Source organism: Mastomys coucha, unplaced genomic scaffold (genome assembly GCF_008632895.1).
Source record: "Mastomys coucha isolate ucsf_1 unplaced genomic scaffold, UCSF_Mcou_1 pScaffold15, whole genome shotgun sequence".
In the NCBI taxonomy this organism is placed as follows: Eukaryota; Metazoa; Chordata; class Mammalia; order Rodentia; family Muridae; genus Mastomys; species Mastomys coucha.
In genome coordinates, this window is record NW_022196897.1 from 31,181,273 (window position 1) to 31,202,312 (window position 21,040).

Consider the following 21,040-nt stretch of genomic DNA (forward strand, 5'->3'; position numbering starts at 1 on the left):
TATTTATATTATTTTGTAAAATGTTTGTTCTGAGCATTCTGGCATTAACATTTCCTTAAAGAGATCAATGATGGGACTGAAATAGTGGCAAAGTGGTTTAAGGTGCTTTTTGTACCCTTATAAGGGACATGGTTTAGATTCCAGAATCTAGTACCAAGCCCAGCATCCAGCAAAGACATGATAGAAATAACTCTGCCCTCTGCCGTCCTGTGTGTATACAAACAGTAAGTGCAGGAGTTTAGATTTGACTTTCTCACTTCTACCTCCACATTTGATACTGCACATGGTTGTGCCTCAGATACACCCTTAACAGCTGTGGCCACACTTCCCTATTTTTTCAATGTATAATGTTTAAAGAATTTACTGACTTCCTTCAAACATCTTTAATTTCCTCTAAGTCCTTTAACCCTGGCCTTGGAAGAAAGCCAGTCCTTGCTTAGTTTTTAATTTTCTATGGGAAAAAATTCTTGATTACCAGACAAAATACTGTGAGATTATATTTTAATTGTTATTCTTCAAGTCATTTTAAAGGAATTATGGGTCGGTATGTTGTGTTGGTATTTAGTTGCTAATATAATGGTAATTTTATTCCTTTGGCTTTATCTCTATTGATTTTTAGAGTGTATGTCAAGATTCTCTAGACTGCAATTTTTTCCTAATTCTAATTGGTGGACTCTGCAGGGCTCTATGTGGTATATGTGGAATATGGATATCTTTTTAACTAATTACATCTTGTTTTTTAAATCTCTAAAACCCTTTAAATAGTCCTATTTCCATTTGTAAAAACTTTTAAGTTAGGACATATGAGTCAAACTGCTCACTCAAACTTACTAATTCAAATGTCAACATTTGACCCTTTTTTTTCTTTGTTTTATTTTGTTTTCTGAGAAAGTATCATGTCTAGCCTCAAATTTGCTATGCTTTGTAGTTGAGGCTGGTCTTGAACTCATGATCATTCTGCCTCAAACTCTCTGTGTTGTAATTATAAGCATGTCCTGCCTCACAGCTTCGCCTCTCCATTTTGATGTAAAATAGCTGAATAAAGAGGATATGAAAGGACAAGGAAGTCAGCAGTGATGCTGGTGTGTTCTCAACCACCACTCAGATCCAGTCAACCAGCATCAATTGCCCAGCAAAACAAAGATTTCACTTCTGTGATGCTGGTCTCTTGTTAATTAGGGCTGATTCTTGATGGCAGATGAACAGAACCACAAACTCTTCTCTTAAAATATCACATAAATAGTCATGGGAGCATTTTTACTCCCCTCTGAAACTTCACAAGCTAGGCCTCTTTCTGCTTTCCACTCAGATGTTCTTATAACTCACCAAAGTTTTACACTAAATTGTTTTTCTACCCTAAGTTCCAAAGTCTTTTCACAAGCCTCCTGTGCTAAAATGTTTGACATCAATGTGAAAGAAGCTCAAGTCATCTGAGAGGAGGGAACCTCAAGTAAGAAAATGACTCTATAAGATCAGGTTGTGGACTGATCTCTTAGGTACTATTGGGTTAGTGATTGATAGGGAAGGATCCAGCCCCTTGTGGGTGGTGCCATCCTTGGGCTGTTGGTCCTGGGTTCTATAAAAAAAACCGGCTTCAGCAAGCCATAGGAAACACACCAGTAAGCAGCAACTCTCCATTTCCTCTGTGTGAGCTACTGCCCCCAGCTTCCTGACCATTTAAAATTCCTGCCCCAACTTCCTTTGATGATGAACTGCAATATGGGAATGTATGCGAAATAAACCTTTTTGTTCTCAACTTACTTTTTGGTTATGGTGTTTGACCACAAAAATAAAAACCCTAGGATATCTCTGCAAAACACACAATCAGGTCTGTCCCAGAATTACGCCATGGCCTGAAATCAAATCTTTCTTTTTTAGGGTTTCTATTGCTGTGATAAAATACCATGAGCGAATGCAACATGGGAAGGGAAAGGTTCATTTTAGTTCGCATTTAGTTTGCATGTCCCAATCACAGTCCACCAGGAAAGGAAGTTAGAGCAACAACTTGGAGGCAGGAACTGGAGCAGAAACCATGAGGAGAATTACTTACTAGCCTGCTCACAGGCTAATCTGTAGGGACATTTTCTCACATGACTCTAGCTTGTGTCATGTTGACTTTAAACTACCAGCACATATACTTTCCCCCCTCAAGCACCCTTTCTCTCCTCTCCTGGGCCCCATTCCAATCTCCTTACTCTCATTCCCTCTCATGTACATACACATACACAAAAATTAGAAGGTAGGCTGTGCGTGAGAGAGAGAATATTCAGCATGTGTTTTTCAGAACCTGAGTTATATCACTTATTACAATATTGTCAGTTCTATGCATTGTCCTGAATATTTCACAATTTTAGTTCTTTACTTTTAATAATATCCCATTGTTTGTGGATATCATATTTTTATTTTCTGTTCATCTTTAAGTAGACAAATGAAGCAATTTGATTTTTTTCTATTATAAATAAAACAGCAAGCAGATGTGTCTCCTAATATCTCTATGGTAGAGTATAGAGTTCTTTGGAGAAATGCCCAGGAATAATATTTCTATATTATATAATAGTTCTATTTATAGTTGTGTGAAAACCTTCCAGGGTGGTTTTAACAGTGGCTGCACTAATTCACACCCCCGCCAATAGTGTTTCTTCCCCACATATGTTGCCATTTGTTTTTTTAATGATAGTCTCTTTGAATTTAGTGATATGGAATTTCAAAGAAGTTTTCATTTGCATTTCCTAGATAATTAAGAATACTAGTTGGTCATTTAGATTTTTCTTTCAAGATCTATCTGTTTAGAACACTAATCCAATTATTTATTAGCAGATTTTTGTTGATGCCCATTACACTTTACAGGTTAAAAATATATTCTAGATAGTAAGTTTTTCTCTGAAGCACAATTGGCAAAGATTTCTCTCATTCTATAGACTGCCCACTTGGTGGACAGTTTACTTTAATGTACAAAATCTTTTGAATTTGATGTGATCTTCTATAACTGAATACTGGAATGTATTCTCTGCCTTTCCCTAGAAATTTCAATGTTTGGAGTGTTAAATTAAAGTCTTTGATTCATTTTGGATTAAGTTTTGTGCAGCCTGAAATTCATAAATCTAATTTCCTTTTTCTCCAAGTGAGTATCCAGTTTTGCCAACACCATTTATTGAATAAGTTCTCATATTTTTCAGTGCTTTTTTAAATTTTTCTTTATTGAACTTTAGGTGTCTATAGATGTGTGGGTTTATTTCTGAACCATCAATTTTATTTCAGATGGTCTGTATGTCTATCTTTTGTGCCAGTAATATGCTGACCTTGTCACTATAGATGTATAGTATAGTTTGAAGTCAGGTAATATGATTCACCTTGTTATGTTTTTTCTTCTTAGGATTGCTTTGGCTATCCATGCTCTTATATTTTCAAATGTGTATTCGAATGCTTTCTAGTTCTGTGAAAATTTTCATTGTAATTTTGATGAAGGTACCACTGAAGTGGTAGATTACTTTTGCTAATATAGCCATTTTGTGATATTAATTAACTATGCCACTAACCATTGCCTTTTGCAATTTCCTTTTTAGTGTCTTAATGCTTTCCTGGTACAATTTTTTTTTTATATCTTAGGTTAGCTCTATTCTCAGATGTATCCAAAGATGTTGTGAATTACATCTTTTTATTAACTTCCTTATTAGGAAGTTCATGATTGACATATATACACTATGCTCATTTCATATCCAGTACCTTCTTTAATGTGCTTATGAGATTTAAACATTTTCTGATGGGTTCCTGGGTCATTTAAGTGTAGAATCACATTCCCTACAAGCAGACATGGTTTAAAAATTTCCTTTCCAATATTTGTCGTTCATACATTTCTTTTACTACTCAAGCTAAGCCTGAGCAGTATGATGAATAAGAGTGGAAAGAGTGAGCATATTCTGTCATCATTGACTTTATTAAATGCCAATTTTCTCTTTGTTTGGTTTGTCTAAGAGTTTACTATCCTTGTAAGTTTTTTCCAAAGAAATAGCTATTTGATTGATAATTCTAATTATTGTTCTTTTAGTCTTGATTTTATTAATTGCTGTTCTGATATTTATTATTATTTCCTGCCATCAGCTGCATTTAGGTTTGATTTTGTCTTGTTTCCCTATAGTTTTGAGATGCATTGCTAGGTTACTTATGAGCCATCTCTCTGATTCTTTGATCTGAACACTTACAGCTACAGTCTTTCATCTTACATAATATTCTATGTATCCCAAAGGTTCTGGTGTGTAGTACTATAATTTATTTTCTTTTGATTATAGTTTAAAATCAGCTCTGAGTTTATCTGTAAAGAAGAACACATTTCCCCCTTGGTATAGTCTTTTGTTCATATTTCTGTTATGAACATGTCATTGTCATTGTATATACTCAAGGCAAGTTATCATTTCTCCTTTGATACTATGTAGAGCAGTAGGTGTTTGATGCTCCTGTTAAACATAAACTGAAACTATCATAACTTATTCTATTCAGTCTTTAATATCATCCCATATACAGAGATGACAAGTATTCTGTTCTTTAGTGATTATACTAAAATGAAAGAAAGCTTGCTGAATAAGAAAAGATTGAAATATTGCTTCCAATTTATAATTTCAATCCCACCAAAAAATGAAATGAAGAAGCTCGTTACTATGCTTTTCCACCACTATGTCTCAGAGTCAGATTTTTCAAGAGGTAAATGCGATATCACTATATGCATAAGCGCTCATAGACTATCTTGATATGTAGCTGTAAAAGAAACAATTCTACTTAATAAATTATTATTTTCAAAGTGAAGATAACTCCAAGCTTGTGCTTTTCCTCAAACTTTACCTATTTTCTTCATGAATCAATAAATTTTATCTTCTTTACATTTTCCTTAACATTTCACAAGAACTACCATTTAATGTATTACTCTAATAATAATTAATTCTAGAGTTTTTTTCAAAACAAACTTCCATTAAAATATTTTCTTTAATCAAATGTTTGATGTGGGGCTGAGGTAAACATGAGCATCATGTTGACTAAGTAGCAAATTCTTCACTGTCCTGTAAATTTTGCAGAGGTAATGATTCTTTTAGTTAGACTTAGATATATTTTTCCCTTTGGTTTTTGTTTTCCCATTTGTCTTGGCATGGATTCTATAAATCATTAACAGAAATGTCTCCTATTATGTTATGCCTTTTAAGTGTGCTAAATCTATCTTTAAGTTAGTTCTTAATTGTTTTCAAACTAGGAACCACGTACTCATTAGGACTGACTTGGCCATTTATGTAAATAACTGAGTTATATTTCTTCTACTTTTTTTCTTTTGATGTCATTCATATAATTACATGAAATGACCATAATGTTCACATTGCCCTTCTGATTTTTATTCTAAGTACACAAAACAGAATAAACATTCTTAAGCCTAGTGAGATGACTCAGTGTATAATGGTGCTTGTTACCAAGCCTACTGCACTGAGTTCAATCCCTGGAACACACACGGTAGAAAAATGAATTCTTCAAGTTTCCTTCTGAACTATATATACAAGGCACTGTGGCATACAAGTCCACACACTCACCATGAAAAATCAATCAACATAATGAAAATAATAAATATTTTGGTAAGTATATTTTACATTGGGCTCCAGTTTAAATAAAGATTTTAAAAGTTAAAATAAAAGCAAAATTTAAAAATATTGAGTAAATTTTTACAAATACCCATTAATTGTTTGCAGATTATGTTTTCAATGTTGAATACAGATGTTAGTTTTACAACAAAAAGTACTCTACTTGGGAAAATCTCTACTTTACTGAAAAGCTGTGCCTCTTTTATGCTTCCCTGGTACTTTCTGATAGTCTTTCCTTCTTCCTCTTCTTCTAAAATGCACCCATCTTTTTGTTCACCTTTCCCAGGAAAGCTGCCTTACCACCCTAAGGTGGTTCAGTTGTCCTTCATGTGCTGAAATTTATGACACATCACATGTCACACATAACTTTGACCTACATAGTCAAGTCTCTTGGATCAAAAGTGTATATTCTAGCTGGAAAGAAAATAAAAGAAAATGAACAAGTAATTATTTAATACTGTGTGCTATTCTTTACCTCTCTTGGTTTTGTGTAACTTCATAGTCATTCTTTATTAGCACATCCATCTCTTTGCCATTCACTTTTTATGTAATAATGGCAGAATATTTTATTGTGTAGCTTTTCTATAATTTGCAAAAACCAACTTTCCAATTAAAGAAGTGTTTCTTATAGTCTTGAACAATTACTGAAAAGATATTGTGACTATACTTATAGTTTTCTTCAAACAATGTTTTTCCAAAAAACATTCTAAGATGTGAACTTGCCAAGTCAATAGTATAAGACATATCCTTTTATAGCAATTATTCCTTTGCTTTCCACTGGTGCACATCAAATAAGACTTCTACAATAAGAGGTGGGAATTATTCTTTTTTATTAATTTATACCAATAGAGCACATAATCAAATTGTTCAATTTCTTTTTAACTGAGAGGTAAAACATGACATCTCGTAACTATAATTAGCATCGTCAACTCTAAGTGGAAGGCTGATGCTTTGACACTTAAGACAACTTTTTAAATAACACTGACCTTTTTTATACACTTTGTCCTTTCCTGGCTTTTTTCTCTCTGTTCTCCTCTTCTCACTTTTAGACTTTTGTTTTTTCTAAGACAAGACCTTCACTTATAACACTGGTGACCTGAAACTCACCAAGTATCTGAGCCTGCCTCTGAGTTTAGGTTTGCCTGTCTCTACTTCCCAGAGCTAGATCTCCAGATGTGGAATACCTATCACCCTTTGCCCATTCTCACTGAACTATTTTGTGTTATGATTTTCTAGAAATGGTATGTTAAATGTAACCAATGCATAAAAACATGACAACTAGAAATATTAATATCACACAAAGATTTGATACATGTGAATATTTTAAACACAGGTTAGCTGTATCTGTCTCATATACATACCATCATTTGTAGCAAAGTCATTTCTACCCTTTTGAGATATATTATGCTGAATTGCAATATATGATAAACCTAGGATGCAATGTCACATCAGTATTTCTTAATTCCTGTCTAATTTCACCTTATCACCAGTTGATCAACTTTTCTCTACCTTTTCCTTTGCCTTTCCAAATTATGATAATCCCCATTCTATTCTAAATATATTTGAAATCAGGTAGTTAAATCCCACATATCAGTTGTCTTTTCTGTGCCTGTTTTGTCCCACTTAATATAATGACTGCCATTTCTATCATGTTGTCACGAATGCCATTATTTCCTTCTTCCCCTATGGTTGAACACTGTATCTAGATACATATTAAGATTAGCAAGGAGCTAGAAAGATTGCTCAGTGGTTAAGCACTTGCTACACTCTTAAAAGATCTTGGATTGATTGGCAGCAGTCACATGGTGTCTAATAACTGTCTGAAGCCCCAGCTGCAGGGAATCCCACGCCATCTTCTGGTCTCCACAAGCACTACAGGCATGTGGTGGACAGACGTGTTCAGACAAAATGCTTACATATATAAAATAAGTAATATTTTAAAAATAAAATTAATGAATTTTTGTGATATAAATTAAAAATGATTATCTATATTGTTACTTAAACAATCTTTCTTTTTTTAGTTTGTCATTCTGCAGAAGTAATCTCAAAATTCTTAGTTTCCTTGCATAATGAATTATGTATTTATTCACTTGTTGACATGATACATATTGTTTTGATTGAAACTTTCACAGAGAGTAAAATCTTCCAGGAATATTCCCTGTCACCATATTTTTTTCACAAAGAAATTTTTTTTAGTGTTATTTGTTTTCCATGTGACATTTGAGTCAGCTTCACTTCTCATAAATAAAAACAAGCTTGTTTGCATTTTTATGGGACTCATTAAATTTATATATAAACTTGAGGATAATTTTTTTCTTTCTGATATTGATTACTAATTACATTCTTTTGCAGTTGTTTATAAATGTAGTCCTTAAATGTTTCTTGTTAATACATTTGTGTAACAATGCAAATTTGTACTCAAATTTTTATTTTAACAATGACATGAGACTATTATACTGGATTATCAATTTGTTCTTATCAAGTGCAAAATTACATAACTTAAGTGTAGTAATAATTCACCTCCTTCCACTAAATTTTCAGCTGTGAACTCTTTCAATTACATTGGAAGTTCACTGTGTTTCCTGGCAAAGTTCATATGGTAATCCCCCTGCTCCAGAATAAGACCACTACTACAGGTTAAAGCCAAATTTGAAGCAAACTTTAAATACTGACCAAGTTAATGGACTCTCATCTCTGGGTTTTCAGAAAATGGCTCAAGTCACATTTTTCAGGGGCTTACAAAGGCAAAATACAGAATTCACTGCATTTTCCATGAGGTCCAATCAAGGGCAAGCATATATCCTGACACACTTCCTGCCTGCTTACCCCTTGTCCACATGTGATCAATCACATCTGATGCAGATGGGCCAAATGGGAACTTATTCTAAACTTGCAGGGTCTATTTTTCCTGTTTAGTCTTATAGTATCTCCTTGTGTTGTATACTGAGTCAAAGCCTTGACTCTGCAATACGTACCTGTTTATGTTGGGATTCATCTAGTCAAGTCACTGATGCAAGAGCCAATAGTAATAACAGAAACAGATGGACCAAGGGCCCTAAGATGCTAGATATCATAGTCATGTTTGTGTATCTGACTAGGAGGAGCCTGGAAATGAGACTAGGGATCATTAATTTATTTCATTTCACTCCCTTCTTTTTTGAGTATAACCAAATTATCTCTAATGATCTCTAACAGTTTATACAGAAGCAACAATTGTCTCTTAAAGCTATATAATAACTTCTCCGCTTTACACTGGGCTGATCTGAAACACCTTTAAATCTATACTTAGAAAACAAAGCAAGGAATTTAACATCTTGAGCTTGTGACTGATAATAGCTATTAGTGCTCAACCAGCATATGAGAACTCCACTGATCAATGTTAAAACTCTGCACTTCTGAAGCATTAGTGTAACAATAGCATAGAAGGGGGAATAATTATGAAACTTTTCCCATTGCCACATGACTTAAACCACCTCGTTATAACTTTACAACTTGCATTTATACAGCTTAAATCATTTTCTGTGACTCTCAGAACTTTTCTTAAGCTTTCATTTACTCGGTCCTTTATATGCCTTAGAACAGTTTCTTAGACCAACAGAACTTAGAGACTTTCATATCCTAGGACATTTTCTTAGATCCTCAAAACTTACATAGAGTTCAACCATTTTCTTTCCATCTAATCATGACACAAATACCAGAGACACAAATAGTTATTTCTGAGAAGTCATTATGAGTCATGTTCCGTTGGTATAAACTTATCTCTAAAACCTGTTATCTTTTAATAGTAAGCCCGTTAGGAAGACAAACCTGTCTATGTTTTTCAGCAGAAGACATAGGAGCTCTAGAAAAAGCAAGGCCTAATTTTTACATATAAAATGAGCTATCAAGGTGGCTGCAGCCTTGGGGAAAAATCAGTTTGCTGCTGCCAAGCTGACAAAGCCATCAATACCAAACAAAAATAAAGATAAATTATAGCAGGAGGTATAGTTCAAGAGGCCTATGTATCAATCAAAGTGAGAGAGCCTAGTTCACTACCTAGAAGGCCATCCCAGGCTCCTGTGGTGTCTATGGCACTGGAGGAGAAGGTGCCTAGGCAGCATCAGTCTTTGGCTGCCATACCCACATGATGAGAGCTCTACTGTTGGGGAGCAATGGAGCAGGGTGGTAGGGAGACTGACCTAACCTTGTCTAGACAAAGGGCTGCCATCAACTCTCCAGTGTCCTGCTTGTCTCTCATCTTTAGAGACCTTGGCATCACTGCTAGGAGCAGTAATGGTTTTCCATTAGACATGTTAAATGCCACATTCATCAGATCTCTGACAAGTTGGAGCATGATTATCTATCAAGTGTATCTGAGCTAAACAAACTTTTATTGGTTTTAGTTACTTACTTTTAAGTTTAATATTAAAAACACATATAGAGGCTAAATAAATCTTTTTTCTGTAATTACTTACATTAGTACTTAGCATGACTAAAAGTATAGTTCTAACATATTAAACAATTTGATCATTTATAAAACGACTGACCATTAACTCACATGTCTTAATTATCTTTAACAGTTTGCATTAATAGTTTTTACAAGATTAGAAATGTATAGCTTCATCTTTGTAAGTCTGAGCTTTGAAAATAATAGTAGTTTCTGAATTGATGCTCTTTTAGTATCAAAATAAAACTTTAACTCATAAATACAACCTATGAAGAGACTGTGAACTTTTCCTCATCCTTTTATAGCTACCATTTACAGAATGTAACAGTTTCTTATATGACTCACTTTATCAAAATAGCTTAAGCATAACAAAGCTAGTAATGACAAGGAGGCTAGACAAACATACTTAACTATGAATAAACTTTAGGTAAGGAAGGACATTCTGTAAGCCAGGGCTTCTCACTCTTGGGCCCTTCAAATCAGTTCCTCATATTGTGGTGACACCCAACCATAAAACCACTGTCATTGTCTATTTTACAGCTGTGATTTAGCCACTATTATGAATCACAATGCAAGCATATGGAATGCAGGTGGTCCTAGGCTTTCCCTGTAAAAAGGTTTTTGGCCCTCAAGAGGGTAGTGACCCATAGGTTGAGAAGCTGCTTCAAGCCCTTTGCCAGACTACTTAGGTCTTTGTCTTGCTACATTATAAGATAGGGACATCCAGTTTCTGGTGTAGACATTCGTGATCATAGATTTGGCCCTAATTTTTAACCTTTTTATTTATTTATTTTTAAGATCATATATTAATAAAACATTTTATAAACTTCAACATCTCATAGCCTTATAAACTTAAGTATATTAAAAGTTGTTGCTAAAAAAGTCCAGTTATTTTTATTAAGTTTTCTATAAAACTCCAAAATTTCCTCCTTAAAACATTTAAAATCTCTCAACTGTGTGCTCCTGCAATATAAAAAATAAAGTATCTTTTTTTACTTCCAGAGGAAAGTTACAGGATACAACCACAATCTGCAGGAGGCAAAACCAGGCTCTAACAGTGCAATCAGTTCAAAGCTCAGTATCTGGGATTCAATCCAGTAGGCTTTCCTGAGGGGCTTGGATCACCTCTTTGGTTACACCCTTGGCAGCTCATGCATCGCCTGCCTTGTAGGTCCTGGCCTGCTCCAGTTCACTGTAACTGTTGCTTCAGGTGACTTTCAGATTGCACCAGCTTTCCAATGCTACTAGGGCCCACCACTGCCACTCGGCTCTCTTTAGGAATTCCCGTCCTGCCACATTTGCAAGCCTCAGCTGTTACCATGACCCCTTCACATCTTTAAAAACAATATCATCTAGGTGATTGTTACAAAGTTTGGCTGCCAGTGCAAGACACATTCTTGCATATGAATACATGGAGATGAAACTTTAGTACCTCATTAAACAAGTATTGTTTCTAAATATTATTTTTCATAAATCTTGTTTTCAGGATAGGACAGAAATTATAATATAAAACTTCATCCTAATCCAAAATATCTTGGAGACTTATTGCCTCTTTGCTATGCCCACAGCAAGTAATCATCTTTAATCAAGATGGCAGCAATGTCATAAATATCCACCCTCTCTGACTTTAGCAGAGAAGGAGACCACCCACCCATGTGGCTGCCTCGACCCTGATGTGGAACAAGTTAGCATATGCTGTTTATATCCTAAAATGAAATCATGATACATGGCTCCTCTAAGATTATCTATGTATAGATTTTTTTAATGATTAATACCCAGTGTTACTAGTTTTAAGTTAACTTTTTCATAGACTACAGATTTTTAACCATATCCAGTACAGTAAGTGTATATAAATCTGGAGGTCTTGAATGTTCACACATAAACTAAGTCCAATATTTTGGCTGTTCTGCTTTGCCATTTTTCTCCCTGTCACAGTGTCAATTGGCTTGACTGATTCAGGAGACAGAAGAAAGTTTTACATATGTTTGAGTCTAGAGAAAGGAAAGCAATAATCCAACTCTAGGGCCAGCCTTCTAATAAAGCAAAACAACATAAAACAACTTTAGTGTTACCCATACCCAAAAGACATCTGAACTCTTGCTAACCCACATCTAGAGACCAGAGAGCTCAGTGATAAATTCTGAACTTCAGCCATAAAAGCAGCTAAGGCAGTGGTGGTGGCTAGTAACTGGTAGTGCATGGCAGCAGAGACAGCAAAATTATCCAACCCATTTCTTTCATAGCTACATGTTTGCAATAAAACTTACACACACATCAGAAAACACAGGCAGACAAAACTTTCCAACAAAACAGGAAGACAAGCTTTCCTGAGAAACTGAGAGGTGAAACTTTCCAACCAACTGGAACTAGACGGGCAGGCAACTTCTTGCTACTTGCCCTGGACAGGAGAATATTGGACCCCATGGAACCCCCTCCACAGCCCAGATAGGGATCCCACAGGACAGAACCACTATGACTCACCAGGGGGTCTCAGTAGATCCTTGCTGCTTTCTACAGCATGGAAGTTCACTCTCATAGTCTGTGAACTGAAGGCAGGCTAGGTGCCTTGGAATGTCTCAAGTCACATGCCTCTTGAAGTGACCCCCTTAGCCCTGGAGTTCTGGAATGAACGTCCAGCTGAATGATTTGGATAAGTGGTCTGAATCTCACTGGGCCTTCCAGAAAATGGCAATCCCAGTGGTAGAGAGTAAGATCACGATTACAGGTTATAGCTAAGTTTAAGGCAAGCTTTAAATACTGGCCAGGTTGATGCATCCTCTGGCAAGTCCATCTTGGGGTTTTCAGAAAATGGCCCCAAGTCATATTTTGCAGAGGCTTAAAAGGGCAAACCCCACAATTCATTGCATTCCCTATAAAGTCCAATCAGGAGCAAGCATACATCCTGACATACTCCCTGTCTGTGAACATCCTGCCTACATCCAACCAGGGGCAAGGATTCATCCTGATGTATTTTCTGCCCATACGTCTCCCAACTACATGTGGTTAAGCATATCTGGTGCAGATGGGTCAAAAAATATAGGCCAAACAAAAACTTATTCTTAACTGCAAACAGAATACTTGATTTGCAAGATATGTTTTCCCTGTTTGATCCACAGAAATTTTTATGATTGTGTATTAGCATACTCAAGACTGTTTTGATTTTATATGTGTCATTGTAACTTAGGTTTATATTGATATTATGTTGCTTTAACAAACAGTATTTTTAAAAATACTTTGATTGAATAATTTTTGATATGTAGGGATAAACAATTTTAAGATGTATATACACCTAGACAGTAGTGAGATGGATTTTCTGTTATGGCTTTAAGTTTTTAAAATGTTTCTGGTTCTAAAAAGTCCTTTGGTCCTTTTGTTTTTCTGAAATTGAATTGAATAAATCATTCTTTTAGAAAAGTGTTCATTTTACTTAGGTTTTAAAATATGTTAAGTAATCATTGCATCATCATAAACTAAGTTTTCCTTATTCATGATTATCTTTTACATCTCTCTACTACATTGCCTTACCTTTTCCTAATGAAGCAGAATCTCTTGACCACTGCTAACTTGTGTATACAGGTGTGTTCTTTGTTGGTTCAAAAGTATTCATTTCAATGTTTCTTTCACTGGCTGTAATTGCTGTTTTATTTTCTGTGTGGTACTTAAGCAGTGTGCCCACTAACCTCTCATTTGAATTTATTTCCCTCTTTCTTCTGAATGTAATCGATAAAACTGTTCTTTTCCTTTGCTGGGTAGCAACAACTTTTTATATTCTGGCTTTTCTATTAGTTGCTGATTTTATTAGATCATAGAATATATACACTTTGGCAATACCACAGTTTTGTGATAATGAAAATCTTTGCAGATTTTCAAAATCTACAATAATTATCTCAAAATGCATTGTTAAATTTTGTTGGTTAGACTGATATCTGTAATTTATGTTTTTTTGCAAAATTGATTTTTCATGGACCTAGAAAAGTTAGTAATATGTTCCTGTTGCAGGACTTCTGTCTTTCCACATAGTTTCTGCTGTATGTTTGTCAATAGTCCTGCATCTATCTAGAAAAAAAAAATATTTTCGGCCTTTTGAGCTATGATCTCTCTATGTAGTGCTGGCTGCTCTGCAACTCACTATATAGAACAGGCTTGCCTTGAACTCACAGAAATCCATTTTTTTCTATGCCTTCTGAATGCTAGGATTAAAGGTATGTAGCAATGTCCAGAAATTTTTAACTGTTTTGGCTGCAAGTCAACAGTAATATTAAGAATATCATTTTTATTATTTAATCATTTTAATAAGACTTCTATTGTTAGATATAAAGGTTGCATCTGCTTTTTAAGCTTCTATCTATATCTTTTCTCTTTTCATTTCTGCTTACTTCTGAATCACTCACTTTGAGTGAGTCTGCTTGCTTTGTGACACAATCAAATACTGTTCTCTTTCAAGATACTCCCTAGACACTTTGGCATTTATTGCTTTGATAGATGTGTCTAGAATTTATTCAGTGTTGTTTAATGTTGTGTCTTCTGTAATAAGTTCCTTTAAAGGAGCATTTCAATATACTTTTCCTGTTCAAGATTTTAAACCAGATTATTCTGAATCTCCTAATTTCATTTAAAATTATTTTAAAAATTCTATTACTTCCTTTCATTGAATAATGCTGGTTTAGTACAGTGTCTCTTTTTTCCGCCTAACCATCCATCACCCTTTGCTCTAACTTACTTTTCTTTCTGAACTCCTTATAACCTAACCTTCTGATATGCAAGTTAGTCAGTGTGCCAGTGACTCTCAGATGCCAGTGCATTTTTTTCAATATAAAGATTCAAATCAACCTTTATTCAGTAAAATACTGTTGAAATGATCTGACTTTTTAAAATTCTAAAATGCTGTTATTTCTCTTTTTCTTAAAATCTCAGAGTGATGATAAAAATTTTCATCTTTGCAGCAGATGATAATTTCCACACTGTCTGTAAGTCGCATAATACCTCATTCTTTCCTGGCATGTCCGCCCTGCTGCTTTCTCCATTCTGGTCTCTTTGTCCACCCTAACTTCCTCATGTCCCTTCCAAATCTTTCTTTACCTCTTTCATGTGACCTGTTCTCTTTTCAAACTTAATTCCCCACACTCATTTTCACTATCACATTTCCAAGATGTATGTCATATGTAACACTTTTCCTAAGAAGAAACTACACACCCCCCCCACCCCCCCCACACACACCTCTATTCACCACAGGGAAAGAAAATACAATAAACCAGAGCAATATTTGCACCAGAGTCAACTTTGTAAAACACAGAGTTTTCATTGGGTTTACGAACATGGGTTTCTTCCAGGAGCAGGTAGGACTTAAAACTGTACTGTCAGCAGAGCAGCCATCCCAACACCCATGGTGAATGATCAAAGTCCAGGAGCTCCCTATACAACTCTCGGGCAGCTACTGAAGTCCCAGAATCGCCTCTTACCATGGGACTGGTTATACTCCTTAATGGCAGGGTTGTTGTTGTTGTTGCTTTTGTTGTTGTTGCTGTTCTTTTTTGCCTTTTAGAGCTAGGAAGCTGCTGAAGTCCCAGAATCTCCTCTGGGCATGGGGCTGGTCACACTCCTTCATGGCTGAGTTTTTGTTCTTATTGTTTTGCTTTTTTTTGCCTGTAGAATGTGTTGTACGTCACTGCAGTTGTCCCTTTCCTACATTTTCCTGTGGTATATTCTTACTGAATATTGTTCACAGCATTTCTTTGCATTTATTCATTCCATGCTCTATCCTTCTGTGCCCTTTGTGGCAGTTCCTTGTGGCTTGTAATTTCCATGTGCACAGGCATGCTGCTTTTCTTGAGAATTTCACATAGACTCTTTCCTGCTGTTGCGTCTCCACTCATCTTGTCATTGTCCAGAGAGGTTTGAATGCTTGCAGTGTACATCACTCAACAACTAAATCCATATCACTCAACAACTAAATCCACATCACTCAACAACTAAATCCATATCATTCAACAACTAAATCCACATCACTCAACAACTAAATCCACATCACTCAACAACTAAATCCATATCACTCAACAACTAAATCTACATCTTGCCTTTCTTTGAATGCTTGGCAAAAATAGGCATCATAAAGTTTATATCATGTCATCAATTCAGAATCTTCAATGTAGTTTAATTTTTCTGTTACTCGAAAATGTCTTTATTTGTGAGACTAGGATGTATTCTTTTGTTGGATGGGGAGGTACATTTGCATTTCCTCTCTAATCAGACTTGTGCCCTGTTCAGGGAAGCATGGCTTGGAACATTTCACTCTTCTTCTCTTTAAAAAACAAAAACACTCTTGATGAAATACCTCAAAAATGGCAATACCTCTTCTTTCCCTATTTGTCACTTCCTCTATAATTTGACCTACCTTTTTAACACAGAATTTTAAGTGTTTGTGAACCTAACGTACATTGCTTTTTGTTTTCTTCTTTTGTTTATATTTAAAAAAATTATTTTAAAATTGCTGAAAATAGAAAGAAAACTCATGGTTGAAGCATTCTGCTTTTCTCAAGGTTTGATTGATTGATGGATGGATGGATGGATTGATTGATGATTAACTGATTACTCTAAATTGTTTTGTCCTGGTTTGCTTGTAACAAAGACACACATAATTTTTTCCCAATATAGTCTATATTTTCTGTCTTGCTCATTAAAACACCATTTAATGAAAACTAAGTACAAAACAAAGGAATACTTTTCTTAGAAAATTATTCAAATACTCTACTCACCTCACTCAATCCAGTCTTGCTAGACCAAGTCTCTAGTATTTTGTTGTAAAACATCATGGGATAGTTGTTAACAATGACTTTTAGCCTTCATTTTTGGCATTTAAAAATAAAACCCCTACTGATGTTGTTCTAAATCATTTAAAAAGTAGAAAAGAATCATTGTATAGGAAAATATTAATTGTAACCATATTTACCTGCTCTAAAATAATATGAGAAATTTTTTTCTTATATTTGATAGTTTTCATTCTATTGTATGAGATTTATATACTTAAGGATTTAGTAAATTATACCACCATTTATTCTAATATTCTCACTGCAAATTTCTAAATTATCCTCAGTAATGTTGTAGACCAAATGCCTATTGTTATCTTATATTTCAGGTTAGTGGGATGGTTCGGCCATGAGCTCAGTACAAGATTTAACATGGATAACAGTGAGTATATTCAAGTTTATCACATGCATTTCTGTTCTCACTTCGTTCTGATTTTCAACTGCCTTTGTATTCCATGCAATAGACATGCCCCATGGAGAATGCACTTTGAAAATGTCATTGTGGTTTCCAAAATAAGAAATGACATTTCAGTATGTAAGGCTAAGTGTTTATAGATTTAGTATGATTTTGCATTTCGTCCCTTTGAAGAGAGATTAAAGGAAATGAAATCTAGCCTGTGGCTCATGTGGCTTGGTCAGATTCCTGAGTTGGAATGGCCAAAACACAAGAAGTGAAGACAGGGGCAACTTGGTGATGGAGGCCGGAGGCAGAGCAGCTTAAGCGTCAGTCCCACTTTTCTGTTTAATAGTTTTGTTACCATGCCAGACTTTCCTTGTTCTGTTCCTCATATCTAATGGTGGCTTTAGTGTTGGTTTAAGAGTAAGTTAAATTCAAAGCTACAAGCTCAAGAGCACACTACAGTACTTTAAACAAATATTCACATGTATTCCTTGTCCTAAATATTCTCTTGCTGGGCATTTGCCATGTACCAAAGAGGAGATATACACCTCTAAGGGTGTGCATCTGTGGTAGTAAGGAAGCTCCCTCATGCACTATGGTCACATCCGACCTCTTTTTTTTTTTTTTTCCAGTGCAGGTTCTCCAGCCTTCTAGAACACAGGAGGCACCATGAGATGAACGTTTGCCAGTAAAATATAAACTCAGTCTCTTAGCATGCACCCTTGAGTTAGGAACTGTTTACATGTCTTTAACATGGCAGCAGCCAGGTAGCAAGAAGCCTGATGGACAATCCTTGTCAGATCATAAGCCTGTAATATAGCCAGGCTGCTAACCTACCTGCTAACATTAATTGTCATGCCAGTCCAGCCATTTCAATTATCTGGGCTTTGTTTGTTTGGTCATTTGCTTGTTTTGTTTTGTTTTGTTTTGTTTTGTTTTTACCATTCCTGAGGGGATTTGATTAGGACACGAACAGAACTAGCCCTCTTGCAGTGACACAAGAGACGGGAAGTACTTTAAGCTGTTCTGCTCAGTTCTGTATTGTGTCACTAAAGCAAACATGGAGGTACATAGAAGTCCTTGAGACCACTATCCAGTAAGATTTTATTTAAAACAAAACTATTTGAAATCAGGTTGTTGACTTGACTTGGCCCTCTGGTCTAATTTCAACCCCAAGGTTTGATTGATTTCCAAAGACTCATTCTTTTTAACTTTAAGTTAATTTCTAGTCACCCTGATGTTATTAGATTTAAGTTACTTTATTTTAATGTACTCACACACTTTCAGGGAATACCTGCTACCCTTTATTTTCTAACTTACCATACACAGAGAGATCTTTCATCTCCCCTTCTTTTTCTAAGAAAGCCAAGTGACCTTATAAAAACCCTAGAGCTAAAAACCACCTTCCTTGGTCATTGTGTTTCCATGTGACTAAGGGTAACAGGCCTTCACAGCTTGATGCTCTGTCTTATGACATAGCATTCATAAAAGTTTTTAAAGCATAATGTAAAAAGGAAAAACACTGGCTTGGGAACAAAGCATAGGATTTAGACCACTTTTCTGTTCTATGTGAGGGTTCTAGTGTCAAGTCAGCTGACAGAGTTGAGATGGAGTCGTGGAAATGGCCACTGGATTGAAAACGTGTCAGAATTTTTTCTCTTTCAGATTTCTTTTGTTGTTGTTGTTGTTGTTGTTGTTTTGTTTTGTTTTGTTTTGTTTGGGACAGGGTTTCTCTGTAAAGCCCTGGCTGTCCTAGAATTCACTCTGTAGACCAGGCTGGCCTTGAACTCAGAAATCCACCTGCCTCTGCCTCCCAAGTGCTGGGATTAAAGGCGTGCACCACCACTGCCTAGCCATATACTTCTTTTACATAGTTTAGGAACACCAACTAGGGGGAAAATGGTCTTAAGTCCTAACTCTTTCAATTTTGACTTCTTTATAGTGAGATGCTCCTTTTAAACGTATGAACTACATAATGACATCATATTCATTTTTCAGAACTACAATTAATCCCTGGGGTCAATGGATTCCGAATTTCCAACCCTCCCATTTTGTTGGTCTGCTCCTTGCATGCCAGTTTAGAGGTAAGAGACCTGGGCTTCTTTTCTGCCTTGACACCCCCTGTTCTGCTTACCTCACCTGGCTGTGACTGGTCCTAAAAGGCTTCTGCTCATGAGAAAGATCCCGTGTAAACATAAGTAATGGAAAAAGGCAGCATTTCCTGTTGGGACGAGCACTGTGACCTTGCATTTGTTATATTTGTTAACTGGACCTAGAGTGGAAGACACACGTGCTGCTGTTCTACTGCGATGTGCATGGACTTTATCTTTCCATAAACCAAATAAGCATGTAGTATTTAATTCTAAGTTAATTCACGTATGTAGCTGGTATTTTGGACTTCTAGGCATCCTGTCACTACTAGTTATACAAGTCAAGGAGCAACCAAAGTGCCCTGTAAAACCTAACAGGAGACTAAGGATGTAGGATAACCATGGAGAATTAGACTAAATGACACACAGAGTCAGGGGGCCTCATTTAACAGGGTAGATATTTTCCTTTTTGGGGTGACTATGGCATTGGATGCATGTATAAATTTTACAGTGAGCAGTCTATTTTCTTTTAAATTAACTCATACATTTGTAAATTGAATTTTAATCAATATTAATATTTATAAAATTGGTTATCTTTATAGATATATGTATACAAAAAAAGATATACATAAAGGAACATATCTAGAAACCCAAACCGTTAGGTCTTTAATATCATTTAGTGATACTGTAAATTCATCCAAGTAAATATGCTACGTTTTATTGTTACTTATCACATAATTAAAATTATGTAATTTGGGGCTGGACAGGTGGCTCAGGGATTAAGAATACTGGCTGTTCTTCCAGAAGACTGAGGTTTGATTCTCAGCACCAACACAGTGGTTTTGTAACTCCAATCCCAGGGAATCCAATTTCTTTTCTGGACTCTGTGGGTACCAGGTATACATGTGGTGTATAAGCATCCACTGCCAACAAAATGCCTATACACATAAAATAAGAATACATTTCCAAAGCTATACACTTCATATTGATATACACATCAATTAAATACATTGACTAAATTGTACTTTAAAAGTTATACCTCTTTAAACAAATGTTTCACATCTCCTAGTCAAATAAGATTTGAATCTGTATCCTTAATGTCTTCTAAAAATCATCTAATTCGTTGATATTTTAGGGAATCTTGTTGTGCAGGATTTCAGTTTGAAAGGAGTGATTTGAAAGAATCTCTCTTCTAAATCCCAAGCACAGCAGTTCCTCATTCTGGCCACAGGATGGCATCATCAAGTTCCTGCTTTTGTACACCTTCACCACTAGATAGTGTCAATTGCCTTTCTCATGGCATCCTAGTTTAGAAAGCAGCGCCTCATTTGACCACTAGATGGAGCATGTGTCATTTTCACCTATTTTTTTTTTTTTGACTGTTTTTTTGTTTTGATGAAAAATAGACAAAATGAGAAGATTATTTTACAGCTAGAGTAACACTTTTTAAAGTTTCTTTTGAAGGAAAAGTCTGTTCAGTACTTTATCTAATGATATTTAATAGTTTTCTAATAATATGTTATAGCTAGTATCCATGGGAGAAACGTTATTCTTAATAATCTTAAAACAGCAAGTATCATCTCAGTTTGCAATGTCTTAGCTGAAGAGCTAAGTATAAATGCTTACCAAGATACATGCTCGGGAGCTACGGTGCACAAGTGTTTAGCTCATTTCTTCTGTTTTCCCTTATCCATACATTCAGAAAGTTT

General features: G+C 35.4%; 1 protein-coding gene across 2 annotated transcripts in view; it reads left to right on the forward strand.

Annotated features, from left to right (window-relative positions):
* Window positions 1-21,040, forward strand: part of Kynu (kynureninase) — a 128,646-nt gene that overhangs the window by 97,286 nt on the left and 10,320 nt on the right. For both annotated transcript variants that reach the window (XM_031370146.1, XM_031370147.1), the window contains exons 11-12: window positions 17,171-17,223; window positions 19,240-19,325. In XM_031370146.1, the coding sequence (XP_031226006.1) occupies window positions 17,171-17,223; window positions 19,240-19,325 (139 nt within the window). The remainder of the gene's footprint in view (window positions 1-17,170; window positions 17,224-19,239; window positions 19,326-21,040) is intronic.